This window comes from Rhinoderma darwinii, chromosome 2, assembly GCF_050947455.1.
Source record: "Rhinoderma darwinii isolate aRhiDar2 chromosome 2, aRhiDar2.hap1, whole genome shotgun sequence".
NCBI lineage: Eukaryota > Metazoa > Chordata > Amphibia > Anura > Rhinodermatidae > Rhinoderma > Rhinoderma darwinii.
Window position 1 is genome coordinate 262,715,604 of NC_134688.1, and position 19,554 is coordinate 262,735,157.

The following is a 19,554-nucleotide window of genomic DNA, read 5'->3' on the forward strand; positions in this document are numbered from 1 at the left end:
TTTCTGCAGCAATTACGTTACGTGTGGACAAACCCTTAAAGTTAGGCTGGATTTACACGAGCGTGTGCGTTTTGTGCGCGCAAAAGGCACTTAACAGCTCCGTGTGTCATCACCATATGATGCGTGGCTGAGTGATTTTCGCTCAGCCGCCATCATTATGACACTCTGTTTGTATGTTTGTAAACGTGATGCTTTTCTGTCTTCATTCATAGTTTTTACTGCTCTTGCGCGAATCACGTGCATCACACGGAAGTGCTTCCGTGTGCTGCGCGTGATTTTCACTCACCCTTTAACTTCGCACAAATAACGGACATGTCGTGAGTTTTACGCAGCAGGCACACGCTACGTAAAAATCACTGACTGTGCATGGCCCCATAGACTAACATAGGTCCGTTCGAGGCGCATGAAAATCACGCGCGTTGCACGGACGTATTACACGTTCGTCTAAATAAGCTCTATATGTGGGCATAAAAACTGCTGCAAATAGAGCTTGCTGCGTTTATTTTTTATTTAAATAAAAAAGAAGCTAGATATAAATGTCTGCTATATTAAAATGTAAATACAGTTTTTAAAGCAAAGGTTGTTGTTTTTTTTTTCATTATATGACCTTCATCTTTAGCTTCAAATAGTTACGACTAACAAAAAAAAAGAAGACTTTGATAAACCTTGTGAAATGACAACAATATTGCTGGTATAATGTGCACTATTTGCCTTTAGCATAGATCTAGCTGCACAGATAAGCATTGAGGGGGTGGAGTCCACATTACTCCTCCCTCTATAGGTATCAGGCCAGTCAGTAGTGTTGGTTTCCTGAGTTGTATAACTAGTGCTAGACTCTTGTATTTTCTGTGCACAGAGACCTGGCATCTGCACAAGCAACATGACTACCGGCAGCATAAACGAAATCCTTCCACAAAGTTTTGGCTATGTGATCCTCACCTTCATCTACAGCTATGTTGTACTGATGTACCTTGGGATAAACGTGGGCAAAGCAAGGAAGAAGTATGGCATCAAGGTATTGTAGCTCCTTGAATTACCGTCATTTCCTCCTCTGAAAATGTTCCTGAAATCTATACCTTGTGATGTAGTTTTATGCTATGCAGACATTTTCCACGGCCTTGTGCTCTGCCTTCAGGCACGGCTCTGCTACACCCAGTAGGCTGCATGTTTACTTCCAAGCACTGTGGTATGTTCATTGTTTTCATCCTGCAAGTCTTATAGAAATGACTGCAAACCTGTGCTGATTGTCAACAAGTACATACAGGGATTTGTGTAGGTGTATGCAGGAATGAATGACTAAAAGCTTGCTGCATGCTCTTTCAGCCAGTATTTAGTAGAACTCCTTGATATTTACCGCACCTAGAAGGGCACATTTGGCCTACATAACATAGTCGTGCAGTATTCCACAACATGGCGTGGACCCCACCAATCGGTGAGTTATGGCATATTTAAGTGATATGCCAGAACTTGTTGTACTGCAAATAAAGCTTTGTTAACATCTGCGCCGGGACTCCGATCATGGGTTCCGTCAGAACTTTCCGTCAGGGGAACCCATGAACGGAATCCAAACTGAAACAAATGGAAACCTTAGATTTCCGTTTGCATCACCATTGATTTCAATGGTGATGGATCCAGTGCAAATGGTTTCCGTTTGTCACCGTTGTGCAAGGCTTCCGTCGTTTTGACAGAATCAATACCATAGTCGACTGCGCTATTCATTCTGTCAAAACGACAGAACACTTACACAACGGGGACAAACGGAAACTATTTGCATCACCATCGATTTCAATGGTGGCAGATCCTGTGCAAACGGAAACCTATGGTTTCCGTTTTGATTCCGTTCATGGGTTCCCCTGACGGTTAGCTCAGACGGAACCCATGAACTGAGTCCATGAACATGTTTTCAGTACGGGACAGTAGTTCCGCGGAGAGGCAGGGACTCCTAGCGTCATAGATAACGATGATGCTAGGAGCCCAGCTCCCTGCAGTGTGCTCAGTCCGGGAAATGCGGCCGATCTGCGGACCGTATATCACGGACTGAACACGCTCGTGTGAATCCGGCCTAAGGGTATGTTCACACGGCCTATTTTCAGCCTTTTTTCGGCCCGTAAACGCCCTGAAAAACTGCTTAAAACAAGGGGGCTGGACGTCTCCAAACATCTGCCCATTGATTTCAATGGGAAAAACGGCGTTCCACTCCGACGGGGCGTTTTTTTTTTTACGCGGCCAATTGTAAAAACGCCCGTATATTGTAAAAAAAACGCCCGAGAAAAAGAAGTGCATGTCACTTCTTGAGCCGTTTTTCATTGTCTCAATAGAAAAACAGCTCCAAAAGCGGCCGACAAAAAATGCATCAAAAAAACTACTGAAATTCAGTCTGTTTTCCCTTGAAAACAGCTCTGTATTTTACAGACGTTTTTTGTTAAGTGTGTGAACATACCCTTAGCCATCGCAATCATAAATTATAGATGTTTAGAGATTGTAAAGCATAAACATGTAGATGTCGGTTACACAACATTTTTTTGCAAAGTCATCGTTCATTGCAAATCTTTTCAGTAACTCCTAGAGTGAGGACATCGTGCATGAAACTGCTAACTCTCCTCAACAGTGGGAAGACCAGTTTGCCTAGTAGAAAAGCCTCATTCATACGAGCATATCCGATTCAAGCACGTGAATCTGGTCCGTGTGTGTTGCGTTCTGCATCAGTGTGCTTTGCGAGTGGCATGCGTTATTCACGCACTAGCAAAGCACATCTCTTTTTTTCAATTGAATTGATGTGCAAATCATGCACCGCGCACGTACAGAAAGAAGTGGCTGAAAATTCCAAACGTGTTTTCAAGGGAAAACAGCCTCTGATTTCAAGGTGTTACTTTAAGATGATAATGAGGTTTTTTTTTTGTATTTAAAACTTATTTTGAGGCTCTTTTGTGGCTTTTCAATTGAAAATACACCATGTCAATAGCACAATGTATATCCCATTGAAGTCAACGGGAAACTGTTTGCAGGCTTATTTCAAGTGTAATACGAGGCTTTTACGCTCCAAAATAAGCCGTGTGAACATACCCTTACGTCTCATTCACACTTGCATATTTTGGCCAGTGTTTTGCATCAGTATTTGTAATCCCAAATCAGGAGTGCGTCGACAACAGTAAAGGTGCAAAGTACTGTCGTGTGAATGCGGCCTAATGCACATGTCCATATTACAACTCCATAAGGTACAGAGCCGATATAGGACACCCATAGGAGTGCACGGGTGCTTTATTGTACCTCTTTATGCCAACAATTCCAAAATAGTGGCGACATGTGATGCTGTATGTACAGCTCTTCGGTGTCCATGGGCGTGAAACCCCCTTTTTTGGTAGCCTTTTTGCCAATACACAATTGTTCAGCTGACAGCTGTGTTCTTCCCAGGGGCGAAAAAGGATTGCACGAGCCTTTAGGCATCATGCTGGAGAGGAGGCTAGGGAGGGTTTCGAGCTGGATGTGACTTTTATGGGCTGACCATTCTTGTGTCCTCACATAGAATAACTGAGCTCGGTGGTCACGTTACTGGCAGTGAAACCAGCGGAACGGCGCACCTGACCGCTGGAGTGTCCATCTATATGGTGGTAAGACATATTAAAGGAACCTAAACTTGTATTTGTCCAGAAGATCCTTTTTAAAATCATACAGTAAACGATAATTGTCAGACAAATATTTAAAGAGAACTTTTCACCTCCCCATACATGTGCAGCATGTAATGGGGTGGGCTGCACAAACCCTGGTGTACTTTACATTTTTTTCTACCTCCCTCCGTTATTTAGATATCGGTGCCGTTATATTTGGTCCCCGATATTTGAATAACCCCCTGAACTGGCAAGGGGGCGTGTTACTATGTCTGTGACACTGTCCAATCAGATATGGACAGTGTTACAGCAAGAGAGAGAGAGACTCCGGCCTCATTCACACTACAGGGTTTCCCGGCCGGGTGCCGGCCGTTCATAAATCGGCCGGCACCCGGCTGCATTAGGAATAATAGACCCCTAATGGGGCTATTCACACGACCGATTTTTGACGGCCGGGAAAACCGGCCGTCAAAAAATGGGACAAATCTCTATTTTCGGCCGGGTGCCCGGCTCCCATAGAAGTCTATGGGGCCGGGTAATACACGGCCCCATAGAAGTCTATGGGGCCGGGTAATACACGGCCATCACCGGAATGTGTCCCGAGTGATGGCCGGGTTTTCCGTCTCTTGCGCTCTATCTCCTCCTCCTCACAGCGCAGAGTGCATGTGAGGAGGAGGAGGAGTTTATGCCATTCGGACGAATGGCTGTACACTGTGTGGCAGGGCCGGGGTGTACAGCAGGTGGAGGGAGCACTGCGCTGGCTCCCTTCCCCTGCTTGTTTTAAAAGCGCCCTGGCCAGGCGACACCTTCCATGGCGCCGCTAGCAGCTGCTGCGGCTGCTACTACTGTAGCAACGCCACTATAGCAGAGCAGGGAGGTATCTCCCCGCTCTGCTATGTGCTAGCCCCACTTTAGCTCCTTGAAGGAGCGGAATCCCCGTGTTTTCGGGGATTCCGCTCCTGGACAGAGCGCTTGATGTCTCTGTCCATATCTGGGCAGTGACATCAGGGGAAACTCCTGAAGCGGAATCCCCAAACACATGGGGATTCCCCTACAGGAGTTGCCGCTGATGTCACTGTCCAGATCTGCCCGGCCCGGAATGGATGCAAAACTTTATGCAAACCGGCCGGGCAAAATGGCCGATTTTACCGGCCGACACTCTGGCTCGGGTGGGACCCGGTCGTGTGAACCCAGCCTCACTCTCACTCTTCAGCTTTCAAGATTAGTCTTCCGCCGAACTGACAAGGGGGCGTATCACTGCTACGGACAGTGTAAAAACTGTGGAGAGGAGAGCGCTATCTCACCTCTTGCGAGAGATCAGCCTTGTGTTGTCTGCCGAACTGGCAAGGGGGTGTGTCTCTGCTACGGACAGTGCAAGCGCTCCCCAGCTCTTACACTGTCCGTAGCAGTGACACGCCCCGTTGCCAGTTCGGCAGACAAAGTACAAGACTGATCTCACAAAAGCTGAAGAGATTCTCCTCTCCACAGCTCTTACACTGTCCCTTGCCAGTTTGGCAGAAGACTGATCTTGAAAGCTGAATAGTGAGAGTGCGTGTGCGCGCGCGCACACTCTCTCTCCTCGCTCTTGCTGTAACACTGCCAATATCTGATTGGACAGTGTCACAGCTATAGTAACACGCCCTGTTGACAGTTCAGGGGGTCATTTAAAATCGGGTGCCAAATATAACGGCACCGATATCTAAATAATGGAGGGAGGTAGAAAAAAAGATGTAAAGTGCCGCAGGGTTTGTGCAGCCCTGCCCATTACATGCTGCACATGTATGGGGAGGTGATAGGTTCTCTTTAACATAAATTGCCAGCTTAACTCCTGATGGCCAATATCTAGGAAATATTTCTGTGGATTTGGCTCTTACACAATGTCTTCTTGAAGGGATTTTCCCATCATCATCATCATCATCACTTATCCATATGCTAAATGTCTGATCGGTGGTGCTCGGTTATCTATGGCAAAGAAAGTGAATGTAGAGGTCTCCGAGCAAGCTCTGCACTGCTCTATTCACATAGGGCAATCGAGGACCCCCGTTGACAGAGGCTGGGCTCGTTACTCTGAAGTGTCGGCTGTAACATACAGCTGACACCAGCGAGCGGGTACACTCCGTAAGCCCATTCCATACTTCCCCCTACCCGACTGGCGTATGGATACGTCAAATGTCGGGAAAGGGGTTAACCTTTCCAAATATAATCAAAATAACTCTAAATTGTCTGTTCTGGAGAGGGGCCTGTCCTTTGTCCCAACAAATAAATAGGACTCATTTGCCTGGACAAAACACATAGCCCTATTCTCCAGAAAACTACACTGGCATAAATTCTTTAAAGAAAAAGACAAGAGAACATGCCAGGAATATAATCTTGAATTAGAGGATTTGGCTACTGCAAGGGATCGATCAGATCTAATAGAGGACAATATAGAGATAGGGCTAAGGGGCCATTTACTGACCTGAGACTAACCAGTAAACAAATGGCGCCAATCTGCAATAATCCTAATATTGAGATATTTAGAAAACTGGTTGAAAAAGACCTTAGGACACTGGAGAGCTATAAAGTAGAATATGTCAAGAGAAGAGACAAGTACCTTACAAACTCTATCTAATAATAGAGAAATATCAATTAAACCTTCAGACAAGGGGGCTAATGTGGTTGTAATGGACACTGGGAACTATGTGGATATGTGTAAAAGGTACTAGATGATCCAGATACATATAAACGCTTAAGAGAAAATCTGATAGATATATTTATGGGAGAACTGAAAGAGATTGTGGATAGGGCACTGTCAAAAGGATTAATTAATAAATCGGAACATCCGTTTCTATAGCCTGAATTCCCTAATATAGCAACTTTCTATACAACCCCCAAAATCCATAAGGGGATTGACGCATTAAAAGGGAGACCGATAGTCTCTGGTATAAACAGTTTGAATAAAAACATAGGGATCTATATTGATAAAATGTTACACCCATTCGTTCTAAGTCTCCCATAATATATCAGAGATACAACTGACCTCCTATTGAAGCTAGAAGGTATCCTATTGGAAGACAACATGATCTTTGCCTCAATTGATATTGAGGTGCTATATAGCTCAATTCAACACCATATAGGACTTGAGGCAATATCTCAATTTCTGAAAACCAGAGGAAATTATCTAAGGGAGCATAACTCGTTTGGGATTGAATTCAATGACTTCAATCTAACCAATAAAATTTTTTCTCTTCGGTGGCCATTACTACCACTAGCTCATGGGTATGGCTGTGTGTGTATGTATGTATGTGTATATATATATATATATATACTACCGTTCAAAAAGTTTGGGGTCACCCAGACAATTTTGTGTTTTCCATTAAAACTCACACTTATATTTATCAAATGAGTTGCAAAATGACTAGAAAATATAGTCAAGACATTGACAAGGTTAGAAATAATGATTTTTATTTCAAATAATAATTTTCTCCTTCAAACTTTGCTTTCGTCAAAGAATGCTCCATTTACAGCATTGCAGACCTTTGGCATTCTAGCTGTTAATTTGCTGAGGTAATCGGGAGAAATTTCACCCCATGCTTCCAGAAGGCCCTCCCACAAGTTGGATTAGCGTGATGGGCACTTCTTGCGTACCATACGGTCAAGCTGCTCCCACAACAGCTCTATGGGGTTAAGATCTGGTGACTGTGCTGGCCACTCCATTACAGATAGAATACCAGCTGCCTGCTTCTTCCCTAAATAGTTCTTGCATAATTTGGAGGTGTGCTTTGGGTCATTGTCCTGTTATAGGATGAAATTGGCTCCAATCAAGCGCTGTCCACAGGGTATGGCATGGCGTTGCAAAATGGAGTGATAGCCTTCCTTATTCAAAATCCCTTTTACCATGTACAAATCTCCCACTTTACCAGCACCAAAGCAACCCCAGACCATCACATTACCTCCACCATGCTTGACAGATGGCGTCAGGCACTCTTCCAGCATCTTTTCAGTTGTTCTGCGTCTCACAAATGTTCTTCTGTGTGATCCAAACACCTCAAACTTCGATTCGTCTGTCCATAACACTTTTTTCCAATCTTCCTCTGTCCAATGTCTGTGTGCTTTTGCCAGATATTAATATTTTCCTTTTTATTAGCCAGTCTCAGATATGGCTTTTTCTTTGCCACTCTGCCCTGAAGGCCAGCATCCCGGAGTCGCCTCTTCACTGTAGACGTTGACACTGGCGTTTTGCGGGTACTATTTAATGAAGCTGCCAGTTGAGGACCTGTGAGGCGTCTATTTCTCAAACTAGAGACTCTAATGTACTTGTCTTGTTGCTCAGTTGTGCAGCGGGGCCTCCCACTTCTCTTTCTACTCTGGTTAGAGCCTGTGTGTGCTGTCCTCTGAAGGGAGTAGTACACACCGTTGTAGGAAATCTTCAGTTTCCTGGCAATTTCTCGCATGGAATAGCCTTAATTTCTAAGAACAAGAATAGACATAGAGTTTCACATGAAAGCTCTCTTTTTCTAGCCATTTGGAGAGTTTAATCGAACCCACAAATGTAATGCTCCAGATTCTCAACTAGCTCAAAGGAAGGTCCGTTTTATAGCTCCTCTAAACAGCAAAACTGTTTACAGCGGTGCTAACATGATTGCACAAGGGTTTTCAAGTGTTTTCTAATCATCCATTAGCCTTCTAGCACAGTTAGCAAACACAATGTACCATTAGAACACTGGAGTGATGGTTGCTGGAAATGGGCCTCTATACACCTATGTAGATATTGCATTAAAAACCAGACGTTTGCAGCTAGAATAGTCATTTAGCACAGTAACAATGTATAGAGTGTATTTTGGATTAATTTCATGTTATCTTCATTGAAAAAAACTGCTTTTCTTTCAAAAATAAGGACATTTCTAAGTGACCCTAAACTTTTGAACGGTAGTGTGTATGTATTGTGAGACAGTGACAGGTAAAGTCATTGAGGGAAGGTATATTTCCCCTAGAATACTGTCATATGTATCCTAGGCTCCAGGGAATGAGTAGTTCTTGCAATAGAAAGCTCTAGTTTTCCAATCTCGGCTTAAGGAAAAGCTGGAAAAAAGGGCCTGGAGTTGGATTGGAGAAGAGCAGGGCGGGTTCCCCAATCCCTAGTCCATCTCTGTTTGTAGGACAAGGCTACTGCTCAATTAGCTGCACCTGTAGCCTGTGTATAAAAAGGTGCAGACACCGTGTGTGGGAGTCTCACCCCTGACTCAGACTGGAGACTACTAAGGCTCGAGTAGCCTGTATGCTATGTGAGTAAAGACCTGTGTTACTTTGTGTCCAGTGCCTGGTAGGAAGGCACTTGGTATAGTTAGATAATATCTTGTTTAGTTAGTGCTCAGACGAGCAGGATTTATTTTGTATTTTGCCTTGTTGTACAAGAGGCTGTTTCTTTGACAAGAATAAAAACACAGGCAAAGCCCTGTTATGACTTTTAATGCACGGTGTCCCTGTCTCTGGCTACAAATAAACTGCTGTACCAACCTCTCCTGATGCTAAACCCTCACATATGGTGGCCGATGCGGGCACGGTCTTAAAGAGACATTCACCTATTTAAAAGGACTTTTGCTGCTCCAAGTGGAAAATCGTTGCTAGGGGCAACAACACAATTTTTTTCTCCCCGAGAGTGCTTCAAAGTGTATGTCTTGGGTGAAGGCGGCAACAGGGCTAAAAGAGACTGTTAAAATGGATGAAATACTTAAACAGCTGATTCAGGCTAATATCAACCAGGGGAAGATAAGCACAGCTCTGCAAGAAGCCAGCGCGACTCAGCGAATGGTGCATGAGGAAGCCATGCGTGCACAGGCTGAAACCAATATTCTGCTGGGTGAAGCCCACAGACTGGCCTTAAAAGAACAGCAGCAAATTAATCGCTATTTGCAAGACCAAATTCAGGCCTCAGTGGAGAGGTCAGCGGGGCCTCATGGTTTGCGCCAAACCACTCATGCAGCGGTACAGACATCTCTGCAGAAGATGACATCCACCGACGACGTTGAGGCCTATCTCATGGTGTTTGAGCGAGTGGCAGAACGAGAGAAGTTACCTTCAGATCAGTGGGCAGCAGTGGTGGCACCTTTCCTAACCGGAGAGCCGCAGAAGGCGTACTTTGATCTCAATGAGCAGGATGCCAAGGATTACTCCAAGCTGAAGGGTGAGATCCTTGCCCGTCTGGGTGTTAATATGAATGTGCGTGCTCGACGGGTGCACAACTGGACTTTCGTGGAACACCTACCTGCGCGATCACAAATGTATGATCTTGTCCATCTTGCAAGGAAATGGCTACAGCCAGAGGAATCAACCCCTGCGCAGATCGTGGAGAGAGTGGTGCTTGACAAATACATCCGCTCCTTACCACCGAAGGTTCAGCGTTGGGTCGGTCAAGGAGATCCTACAGATGCGGAACAGCTGGTGAACCTGATTGAAAGGTACAGAGCTACTCAGGATCTACTTCAAGAACTACCGCCTGGATGTTCTAACCCCAGGAACAACAAATCGTGCAGAGCACCCGGTAAGACTGTTCCATTTACTAGAGGGGTGAGAAATGTCTTTAAGGGAGGTGGCTCAGAAGGGGAGCAGACAGAGGGAAGAAATCCCAGAGAGACACTGAAGGCCAGACCAGGGTCTCAAGTTGGGGACCGGGGCCGCATACAGTGCTGGCGGTGTTATGGACCTGGGCATATTGCTGCCAATTGTCCCCTGACTACTGAGCCAATGGACTGTGATGCAGCAAGGCGAATATCCTTGTTTGCACGTCCTGTTTGTTCTGCTGAGACTGTTTACGAGACTGAGCAACAAATGTGTGTCGTAAAAGTGGAAGGGTGTACTGTGAGTGCCTTGCTGGAGTCTGGTTACCCTGGTGCATGCCAGCCTGATAGACCCTGGAACATTCAGCGGACATAGTATAGGGGTCCTGTGCATTCATGGGGACACTAAAGAATACCCCACCGCTTTGGTCACTCTAGAGACTTCCTGTGGAACCGCTTGCCATGAAGTGGGTATGGTCAAGTCCCTGATGCACAGTGTGATCCTGGGGAGAGACTTCCCAGTGTTCTGGGACTTGTGGAGGAAGAAAGATGTAACCTCCACTGTAAATGTTAATGATGGTATTAATGTGTGCGCTGTGATTAGCCCAGAACCCTTTAACGAAGATGCTGAGGTGCCAGCAGTAGGGGTGACCACTGAGCCTGATAAATTTCCTCTGGCTGTTTTTGCTGGTGAAACAGATGAGCAGGAGGAAATTTCTGAGATACCAGAGTTAAATGTATCACGTAACAATTTTGGGACCGCTCAACTTAGCGATCCCACATTGGTAAAAGCCAGGGAAAATACTAAGGTGTTAAATGGAGTGCCTCAACATCCAGGGGCTGATAAGGTGTTTCCACACATGGCGGTTAACCAGGATTTGCTGTATCGGATAGATAACGTACGTGGGGAGGTTGTTGAACAGCTGGTGATACCCCAACCGTATCGTAGAACGGTGTTGGACCTGGCTCATAAACACGTGCTGGGTGGACATCTAGGTTGCGAAAAGACCAGAGAGCGTATCTTACAACGATTCTTCTGGCCGGGGGTATATACGGAAGTTCAGAGGTATTGCGAGTCCTGCCCGGAGTGTCAGATAACGGCTCCTATGCCACATTTTAGGAGTCTGCTGGTGCCTTTGCCTATCATTGGGATCCCTTTTGAAAGAATTGCCATGGATCTGGTCGGCCCTTTAGTCAAATCCTCTAGAGGACATCAATATATCCTAGTGGTGTTGGACTATGCCACACGCTACCCTGAGGCAGTCCCTTTGCGAAATTCCTCTTCAAAAGCCATTGCAAGAGTTGTTTTTCATGTTTTCCCGTACTGGTTTACCTAAGGAAATCCTTACCGATCAGGGAACTCCCTTTATGTCCAAAATCACCAAGGAATTATGTAAACTGCTGAAAATTAAACACCTGCGTACCTCTATATATCGCCCTCAAACTGATGGTCTTGTCGAAAGATTCAATAAGACATTAAAAGGCATGTTGAGGAGGGTGGTTAGTAAGGATGGGAAGGATTGGGACTGTCTTCTGCCCTATTTGATGTTCGCTGTACGTGAAGTTCCTCAATCATCCACAGGGTTTTCTCCTTTCGAACTTGTATACGGCAGACAACCCCGTGGTCTCCTGGACATAGCCAAGGAAACCTGGGAGCAAGAGTCCACACCTTATAGGAGTGTAATTGAGCATGTCACGTTGATGCAAGACCGAATCGCTGCAGTCATGCCGATAGTTAAGGAACACTTGGAGCAAGCTCAGGATGCTCAGAGCAGGGTGTATAACCGAACGGCCAAAGTTAGAAATTTTAACTCTGGTGATCGAGTGTTGGTCTTAGTGCCAACCGTAGAAAGCAAATTTCTTGCTAGATGGCAAGGGCCGTATGAGATAATTGAAAAGGTGGGGGATGTAAATTATAAAGTTTACCAACCAGGTAAAAGGAAGACAGTGCAGTTATACCATGTAAACTTAATTAAGCCATGGAAAGAAAGAGAGACCCTCGTGGCAGTAAGTACCCCCTATAGTCCTAACCCAGATGTGTATGTGTCAGAATCCCTCGCAAAGCCACAGAAACAGGAGACAAAAGAGTTTGTGCAGAGAAACACAGACGTGTTTTCAGAACTGCCAGGACAGACCAGTGTAATAAAACATAACGTTGTGACCGAGCCTCAGGTTCGGGTCCACTTGAAACCCTACAGAGTCCCTGAAGCTCGTAGACAAGCCATATCTGAGGAGGTCAAGAAAATGCTAGACCTTGGGATTATTGAAGTCAAAAAGTGACTGGTCAAGTCCCATTGTATTGATTCCGAAACCAGATGGGTCATTGCGTTTCTGTAACGACTTCCGCAAGTTAAATGAGATGTCAAAGTTTGACGCATACCCAATGCCAAGAGTTGACGAGTTAATAGAGAGACTGGGCCATTCAAGGTATTTTTCAACACTTGATTTAACCAAAGGCTATTGGCAAGTACCCCTCACGGAGGGCGCCAAAGAGAAAACTGCGTTCATCACCCCGGCTGAGAAACTATAGCATAGTTGAACGGGAGTGCTTGGCAATTAAGTGGGCACTTGAGTCCCTGAGATATTATTTATTGGGTCGTCGGTTTAGGTTGGTTACAGACCACTCTCCTCTTACGTGGATGTGTCAAGCTAAAGAGAGAAATGCAAGAGTTACACGGTGGTTTCTTACTTTGCAGAACTTCAAATATACTGTGGAACACAGAGCAGGAAAACTGCAGGGCAATGCTGACGCTTTGTCTAGGACACCCTGCCTTGTAGCTAAATGTGTCCGATCCCACGGGCTCGAACAGAGGAAGAGGGTATGTGAGACAGTGACAGGTAAAGTCATTGATGGAAGGTATATTTCCCCTAGAATCCTGTCATATGTATCCTAGGCTCCAGGGAATGAGTAGTTCTTGCAATAGAAAGCTCTAGTTTTCCAATCTCGGCTTAAGGAAAAGCCGGAAAAAAGGGCCTGGAGTTGGATTGGAGAAGAGCAGGGCGGGTTCCCCAATCCCTAGTCCATCTCTGTTTGTAGGACAAGGCTGCTGCTCAATTAGCTGCACCTGTAGCCTGTGTATAAAAAGGTGCAGACACCGTGTGTGGGAGTCTCACCCCTGACTCAGACTGGAGACTACTAAGGCTGGAGTAGCCTGTATGCTATGTGAGTAAAGACCTGTGTTACTTTGTGTCCAGTGCCTGGTAGGAAGGCACTTGGTATAGTTAGATAATATCTTGTTTAGTTAGTGCTCAGACGAGCAGGATTTATTTTGTATTTTGCCTTGTTGTACAAGAGGCTGTTTCTTTGACAAGAATAAAAACAAAGCCCTGTTATGACTTTTTTAATGCACAGTGTCCCTGTCTCTGGCTACAAAGAAACCGCTGTACCAACCTCTCCTGATGCTAAACCCTCACAGTGTGTGTGTGTGTGTGTGTGTGTGTATATATATATATATATATATATATACACACGCACACACTTGTCTTATGACACTGCAGACGTTCCGTTTAGTCCTTATTCATTGGTCAATTTCTTATTTGATTACTTATATTGCATTGTTTCTCATTATAGTATCCACAGATGTATTCAGACAAAGAGAATATTTTTAATTGTATCCAGAGAGCACATCAGAACACATTGGAAGTTTATCCAGCTTGGCTTATCTTCCAGCTCATTGCAGGTCTTGCATTTCCAGTAAGTAAAACTAAATGCCTGCTAAACGTGTCCATTCGCTCTACGAGAACCAAAAGAGTTTTTGGAAGAAGGCGACAGCATCCACCCTGGTGTAGAAATATATATTGGAAAAAAAAAAAGGTATTTATTTCATGAATATTGCTGCAATAAATACCTTTTTGATATATTTCTACATCTGGATGGATGCTGTCGCCTTCTTCCAAAAAGTCTGCTGTGTTGATCCTGAGGAGATTACTGGACATTGCGACTTTTTTATCATGGGGGCCTGTGGACAGTTATCGCTGGAGCTTCCCTACGCGCAGAGGCTGCCCTGCCGATCCGCATGGGTGCCCTTTAGCACGCGACCACAAGACTATTACAGCTGGAGTTCCCAGCTGCTTTCGACGCAGCCGGAGTTCCCAGCTGCTATCTCTGGCTGGGGAAGCTACATCACTGTACGTAAGTTCCAGAGACGTAGCTTCGCCGAGCAGAGATAGCAGCCAGGGAATCCAGCTGCTTTTAAAGTTCCTGTGGTCACGGGAGCTCCTTACATCATTGCCTATATATGGGCAGTGACGTCAGGAGCTTTCCCAGGTACAGCGCTTCATGTACTGCTCTGCCTGAGAGAATCGGGCAAAATATCCCACTGTATGCCTATACAGTTGGATACGTTATAGCCTTCCGTCAGAGGTATACTTTGGGAGTATTGACCTATACCTCGGAAGGAATAAACGCGATGTGAACACTGTCTTATTGTGTTGCATGAACTCTTCCAGTCCTAACCTACGTTTTGTACGACCACACTTCCGTTATCGAGTCTAGTACCTCACTTTGGAATAACTGTACTATCTGCAAGCAATCAGCGGTTGCTATTGGAGACTCCTCCGGACAACGTGACCTAGATGATTATCTGAATAAATTTCATACCCCCATTAGCGGCGTTTTAAGTTCAAGATTGCAAAATCTCTTATACGGCACCCCCCGGTTTAGCCCCACCAAAATCTCATCGTGACACAGTGAGTCATTGCTTCTGTTGCAAAGCCTAACTGTGACATGAGTATTTTAGGAACTTGGGGTGCATTTAAATGACACGTTTTTGGCTGCGCTGTAGAAAAAATACCTCTCAAAATCACAGCAAAACTGTGTGTGGTTTTACAACAAATTTGAAGCAGTTTGTGATGCAGTTTTAGCCTGTGCGGTTTGTACAGTTGAATTATGTCAAATAAATGTGTTTCACTTGTAAAAACTACAAACCACGGTAATACTGCATGCATTTTTTTTTTGCCACGATTTTATTTGTTTTTTTTACTGCGGTCTCCAATGTCATTTAAATGCTCCCTATAGATAATAAACTAAGCGAAGAGAAAAATAAATCACTTTTTTATATGCTTTATTTAAAAATACTCCAGCCATACACCGTTCTCTGAACACCACTGATGACCTACGCCTAATATAAACACTAGAGACGTGATCACATGAAGTCTATTGTGAAATCAGGTCTAGTGGTCACAACAGCTTACATCTCCGGCTTGTGTGGCCTAGACAAAGACCCCAATAACGTCGATCTGACCCATTGATAACTGTTTGGATCCATCAAACAATGGATACGTCATAGCTTCCGTTATGGATGGAAACAATGATGCTAGTGTGCACACAGCCTAATTCATATGATCTGATATAAAAATATCAGCACACTTCATGTACTCATTTCATGATGCCCTATTCCATAAAAGTAAATTTTTCTCTCTGTTCTACTCCATTTCTATTCTTCTGAAACTAAGGAGGTATAGGTACACACATGTAAAATAGCCCAAAGACGAGAAACTGATACAATATATTCTTTTTTTTTTTTTTTTTTTAGATCTATGCTTCTGTTCTTGGAGCAATATGGGTGACCAGTCGTGTTTCATATGCACATGGATACTATACTGGAGGTATGTCTTATGTTATCTTATGCAAAATACTCTGTTGTATATCATTTTTTCCATGTTAAAGCTGGCCATATACTGTACATTAGATAAAAGTCGGCCAAAACCACTAACTTCGGTGGGATCGGCTGACAATCTGTCTGATATTGGGGGAATGAAGAGACAGGTATGTTGTTTCCACTGGAGATGAGCACTTTAGAGGTTTCTAGCAGCATCTTATCTCATACTTCCAAGTGAAATAAACATTCATGTTCGCGATCAGAGTACATTTTTAAGGAGTGGTCCGGTGAGATAGCAGTTTGGCCTACACCTACTTCCCCATAAACATGAATTTCGGGATTGCCTGAGCCTACATGTTTTATTTCACTAGGGAGTAGATGATCAGCAGCTTTTATCTTCTGCACAAAGGGCCAAACATATATTTAATGTGTATGGCTAGTTTCAGAGAATCATAGGGCGCATGCTCCCCTGCTCTTAACATTTTAGGGCATGTTCGCACGTGTTTTTGACAAAAAAAAAAATCCTTAGTGAAATGACTTCCGACAGACGTCTCTGACAAATGCAGCTGCATTCCATACAGTTGATTCTGCAGCAGCATCAGCGTTTGCAGGTAAGTAGCTACATCGACTTACCTGCTAACGCCAATGCTGCTGCAGAATCAACTGAAGCCTCTGGTGCCGATGTGTCCTCGCTCGTCTGACACGATGCAGGACCTGTGAGTGACGTCACAGCGTGATCTGGCAGAAGCTGGGCGTTCTGAAGAGAAGTGGATGATACTTCTCTTCAGAACGCCCAGCTAGTAAAAGTAGTAAAAACGCCCCGATGTACGCACATAATACACGCCCACTTGGACTTTTGCAAGCCTCATTTGCATAACTACAAAAATGGTCATAACTTGGCCAAAAATGCTCGTTTTTTAAAAATAAAAACTTTACTGTAATCTAAATTGCAGCGCCGATCTGCTGCAATAGGAGATAGGGGTTGCAAAATCTGGTGACAGAGCCTCTAAGTATTGTAGGTAGTATATCTAGGGCCTAAAGCACACGACCATAATTTTTATCCGCAATTACGAATACTGACCCATTCATTTCTATCAGCCACGGACACCTTCCCGTATCTTTACGGGCGTGTGTCCGGGCCGTAGAAATGATCTGCAGCAAATAGGACCTGTTCTATTTATTGCATTTACGTACCGTGCTGCTATACTTTTTACTGTGAGCGTGGTCCGCAACGGCCCGTCCGTGCAGTATTTACTGACCGTAAATACTGCACGGTCACGTGCATGAGGCCTTAGGGTGTATTCATACGCGGTAAAAAAATTTTGATAAATGTCTGCGACTGTCCTATAGATCTCAGTAAGGCCCCTGTACACACTGCGTATTTTGTTCCAGAAATTTCTGCGACTGAAAATCAGTTCCATTCATATAAATTGGGTTGTTTCTGCAGCTAACACAAAATTTGCCACGTGTTCAGGCCAAAAGCTGGGTTCCCACAGGACAGATACGCTGCGTAAAAATCCCGCAGCGTGTCCGACCTGGAACCCGCAGGACATTCTGTCCGAAAAATCGCACTACATTGTGGTGCGATTTTTTTTCGGACGGAAATTCCGCTGCGAAGTAAAGCCGTCCATACTTACCACCTCCCTCCTCTGACGTCCGCTCCGGCCTCCCTGGATCACGTTTCAGGCCATGTGACGCTACAGCCTGTGATTGGCTGCAACGGTCACGTGGGACGAAACGTAATCCCAGGAGGCCGGACTGCATGATGGAGGGCGTTCTGGGTAAGTATGTTTAATTATTTTTCTTACGGCGTTGCGATTTTTGCGGCATAAACGCTGTGATTACGCCGCAAAAAACGCAACGCTTGGCTTTCTGTTGCGGGTTTTGCATCCCCATTGAATTCAATGGGGAAAACCCACAACGGAAAATGAACAAAAACGCAGCATTTTGTTGACATGCTGCGGAATCAAATTCCGCACCGCAGGTCAAGTTAACGTTTACGCTGTGGTTATTTTCCGGCAGCGTGGGCATGAGATTTTCTAAATCTCATCCACTTTGCTGCTACTGTAGCCGCCGCAGAATTTGCGCACAAAATTCTGTAGCGGAAATTCCGCAGCGTTTGCGCTATGTGGGAACCCGGTCTTAGGGTATATTCACATGTGGCAGATTTTGTTGCAGAAATGGTGTTGTTTCTGGAGCAAGAACGTGGATTTCTGCAAGTTCCATTCACATGAATGGGACCCATTTTGAGTCGCAAAAATTCCTGCAAGACAATCTGCTGTGTGTGAATCCACCCTAAAGATTGCAGAAAACCCTACACTTTCTACAGAAACAACCCTATTTCAATGTATGGAATGGATTTTTAGCAACCGACATTTCTGCAACAGATCTGCTCCGTGTGAATTTACCCTTGGTCAATATGAAAGGGTTTGTCGAAATCAGACGACCTATTAAACCTGGATAAATTCTGTTCTTTTCCATCTATATAACACCCAGAGTATTAGGCTGGGTTCACACGACCACATTAACGTCCGTAATGGACGGACGTATTTCGGCCGGAAGTCCCGGACCGAACACAGTGCAGGGAGCCGGGCTCCTAGGATCATAGTTATGTACGATGCTAGGAGTCCCTGCCTCGCTGCAATCATGTTTTCAGTACGGGACAGTAGTTCCACGGAGAGGCAGGGACTCCTAGCATCGTACATAACTATGATGCTAGGAGCCCTGCTCCCTGCACTGAGTTCAGTCCGGGACTTCCGGACGAAATACGTCCGTCCATTAGGGACGATAATGTGCTCGTGTGAACCCAGCCTCAGTGAAAAATATCAAGCATAGATTACAGTGTTGAGTTTAAGCCGTGACTTGTAAGCTTGCGGTAAAAGCCAGGTCTGTAAGGTCATAAGCCTTTTTACAAAACGAAGTGTAAATAAAAAGGTACAAATATGCATTGTTTTGTTTTCAATTGTATTTTATCTATTTCTAGACCCTGAGAAGAGAATGAAAGGAGCTTATGGCTACATTGGGCTGTTTGGTGTTCTTCTTCTGTCATTGACAGCCGCCCTGCAGCTTCTTCATGTTGTTTGAGTGAAGAAATACATCGTTCTCTTTTTACAAACAAATAAAATGTTAGTAGAAGACTAAAAAAGTGTCATGTTTGTATAATAACTAACAAATTATTTTAGGAAATCCTTCTAACTGCATACAAAAACACAAGGACATGGATTTTTGCTTCCTGTTTTATTAATATATCCTGTAAGTATCGGAAGAACACATGCCTCAGTATACTGCCTCCTAGGGAGTGCAACTTTAACAAGAACATAGGGATATACAGCTTTGTAGAATGTTCTGACTAAAAGCCCTATGTCTTACAGGCAGTTACTTTTTGTTATCAGTTTCATCCACATTCCTTAGATTTCCATTACACCGAAGTAGAGGCTTTATGGCTGGATTTACACTTTGGAATTTTGATCATCAGATTGTAGCTGTAAATAGACAATCTGATTGGATAAGCTCATATAATGACCTTTATCACTTTTATTATTGCTTGCAAACAGTGATTATAGTGGAAAATCCCATAGGTCGCTTTCACACAGCATTATTTTGGTCAGTATTTTGCATCAGTATTTGGAAGCCAAAACCAGGAGTGGAACCTGCAAAGAGAAAAATTGGAATGTAAAAATTTGCAACTCTTACGTGTCTTGGACCTACTTCTGGTTTTAGCTTACAAATACTGATGCAAAATATTGACCAAAATCACGTGAAATTGGCATGAGAAAGGGAATTATTTTGCTGTAGTTGGAAAAAAAAATCTTC

General features: G+C 44.4%; 1 protein-coding gene across 1 annotated transcript; it reads left to right on the plus strand.

Annotated features, from left to right (window-relative positions):
• Positions 1–783: 783 nt before the first annotated feature.
• LOC142741121 (glutathione S-transferase 3, mitochondrial-like) lies at positions 784–18,886 on the plus strand. Its single transcript, XM_075850518.1, has 4 exons — positions 784–1,015; positions 13,713–13,835; positions 15,676–15,748; positions 18,725–18,886. The coding sequence occupies exons 1-4, from the start codon at positions 881–883 to the stop codon at positions 18,823–18,825; spliced, it is 432 nt and encodes a 143-aa protein (XP_075706633.1). The 5' UTR covers positions 784–880; the 3' UTR covers positions 18,826–18,886.
• Positions 18,887–19,554: the final 668 nt, after the last annotated feature.

What these genes read in the sequence shown, in the direction of transcription:
- LOC142741121 (XM_075850518.1), top strand. Translation starts at nt 881, where the DNA reads ATGACTACCGGCAGCATAAACGAAATCCTTCCACAAAGTTTTGGCTAT. An exon ending in GGAAGAAGTATGGCATCAAG is followed by an intron (nt 1,016 to 13,712) that starts GTATTGTAGCTC and finishes TTCTCATTATAG; the next exon opens with TATCCACAGATGTATTCAGA. An exon ending in ACATGGATACTATACTGGAG is followed by an intron (nt 15,749 to 18,724) that starts GTATGTCTTATG and finishes ATCTATTTCTAG; the next exon opens with ACCCTGAGAAGAGAATGAAA.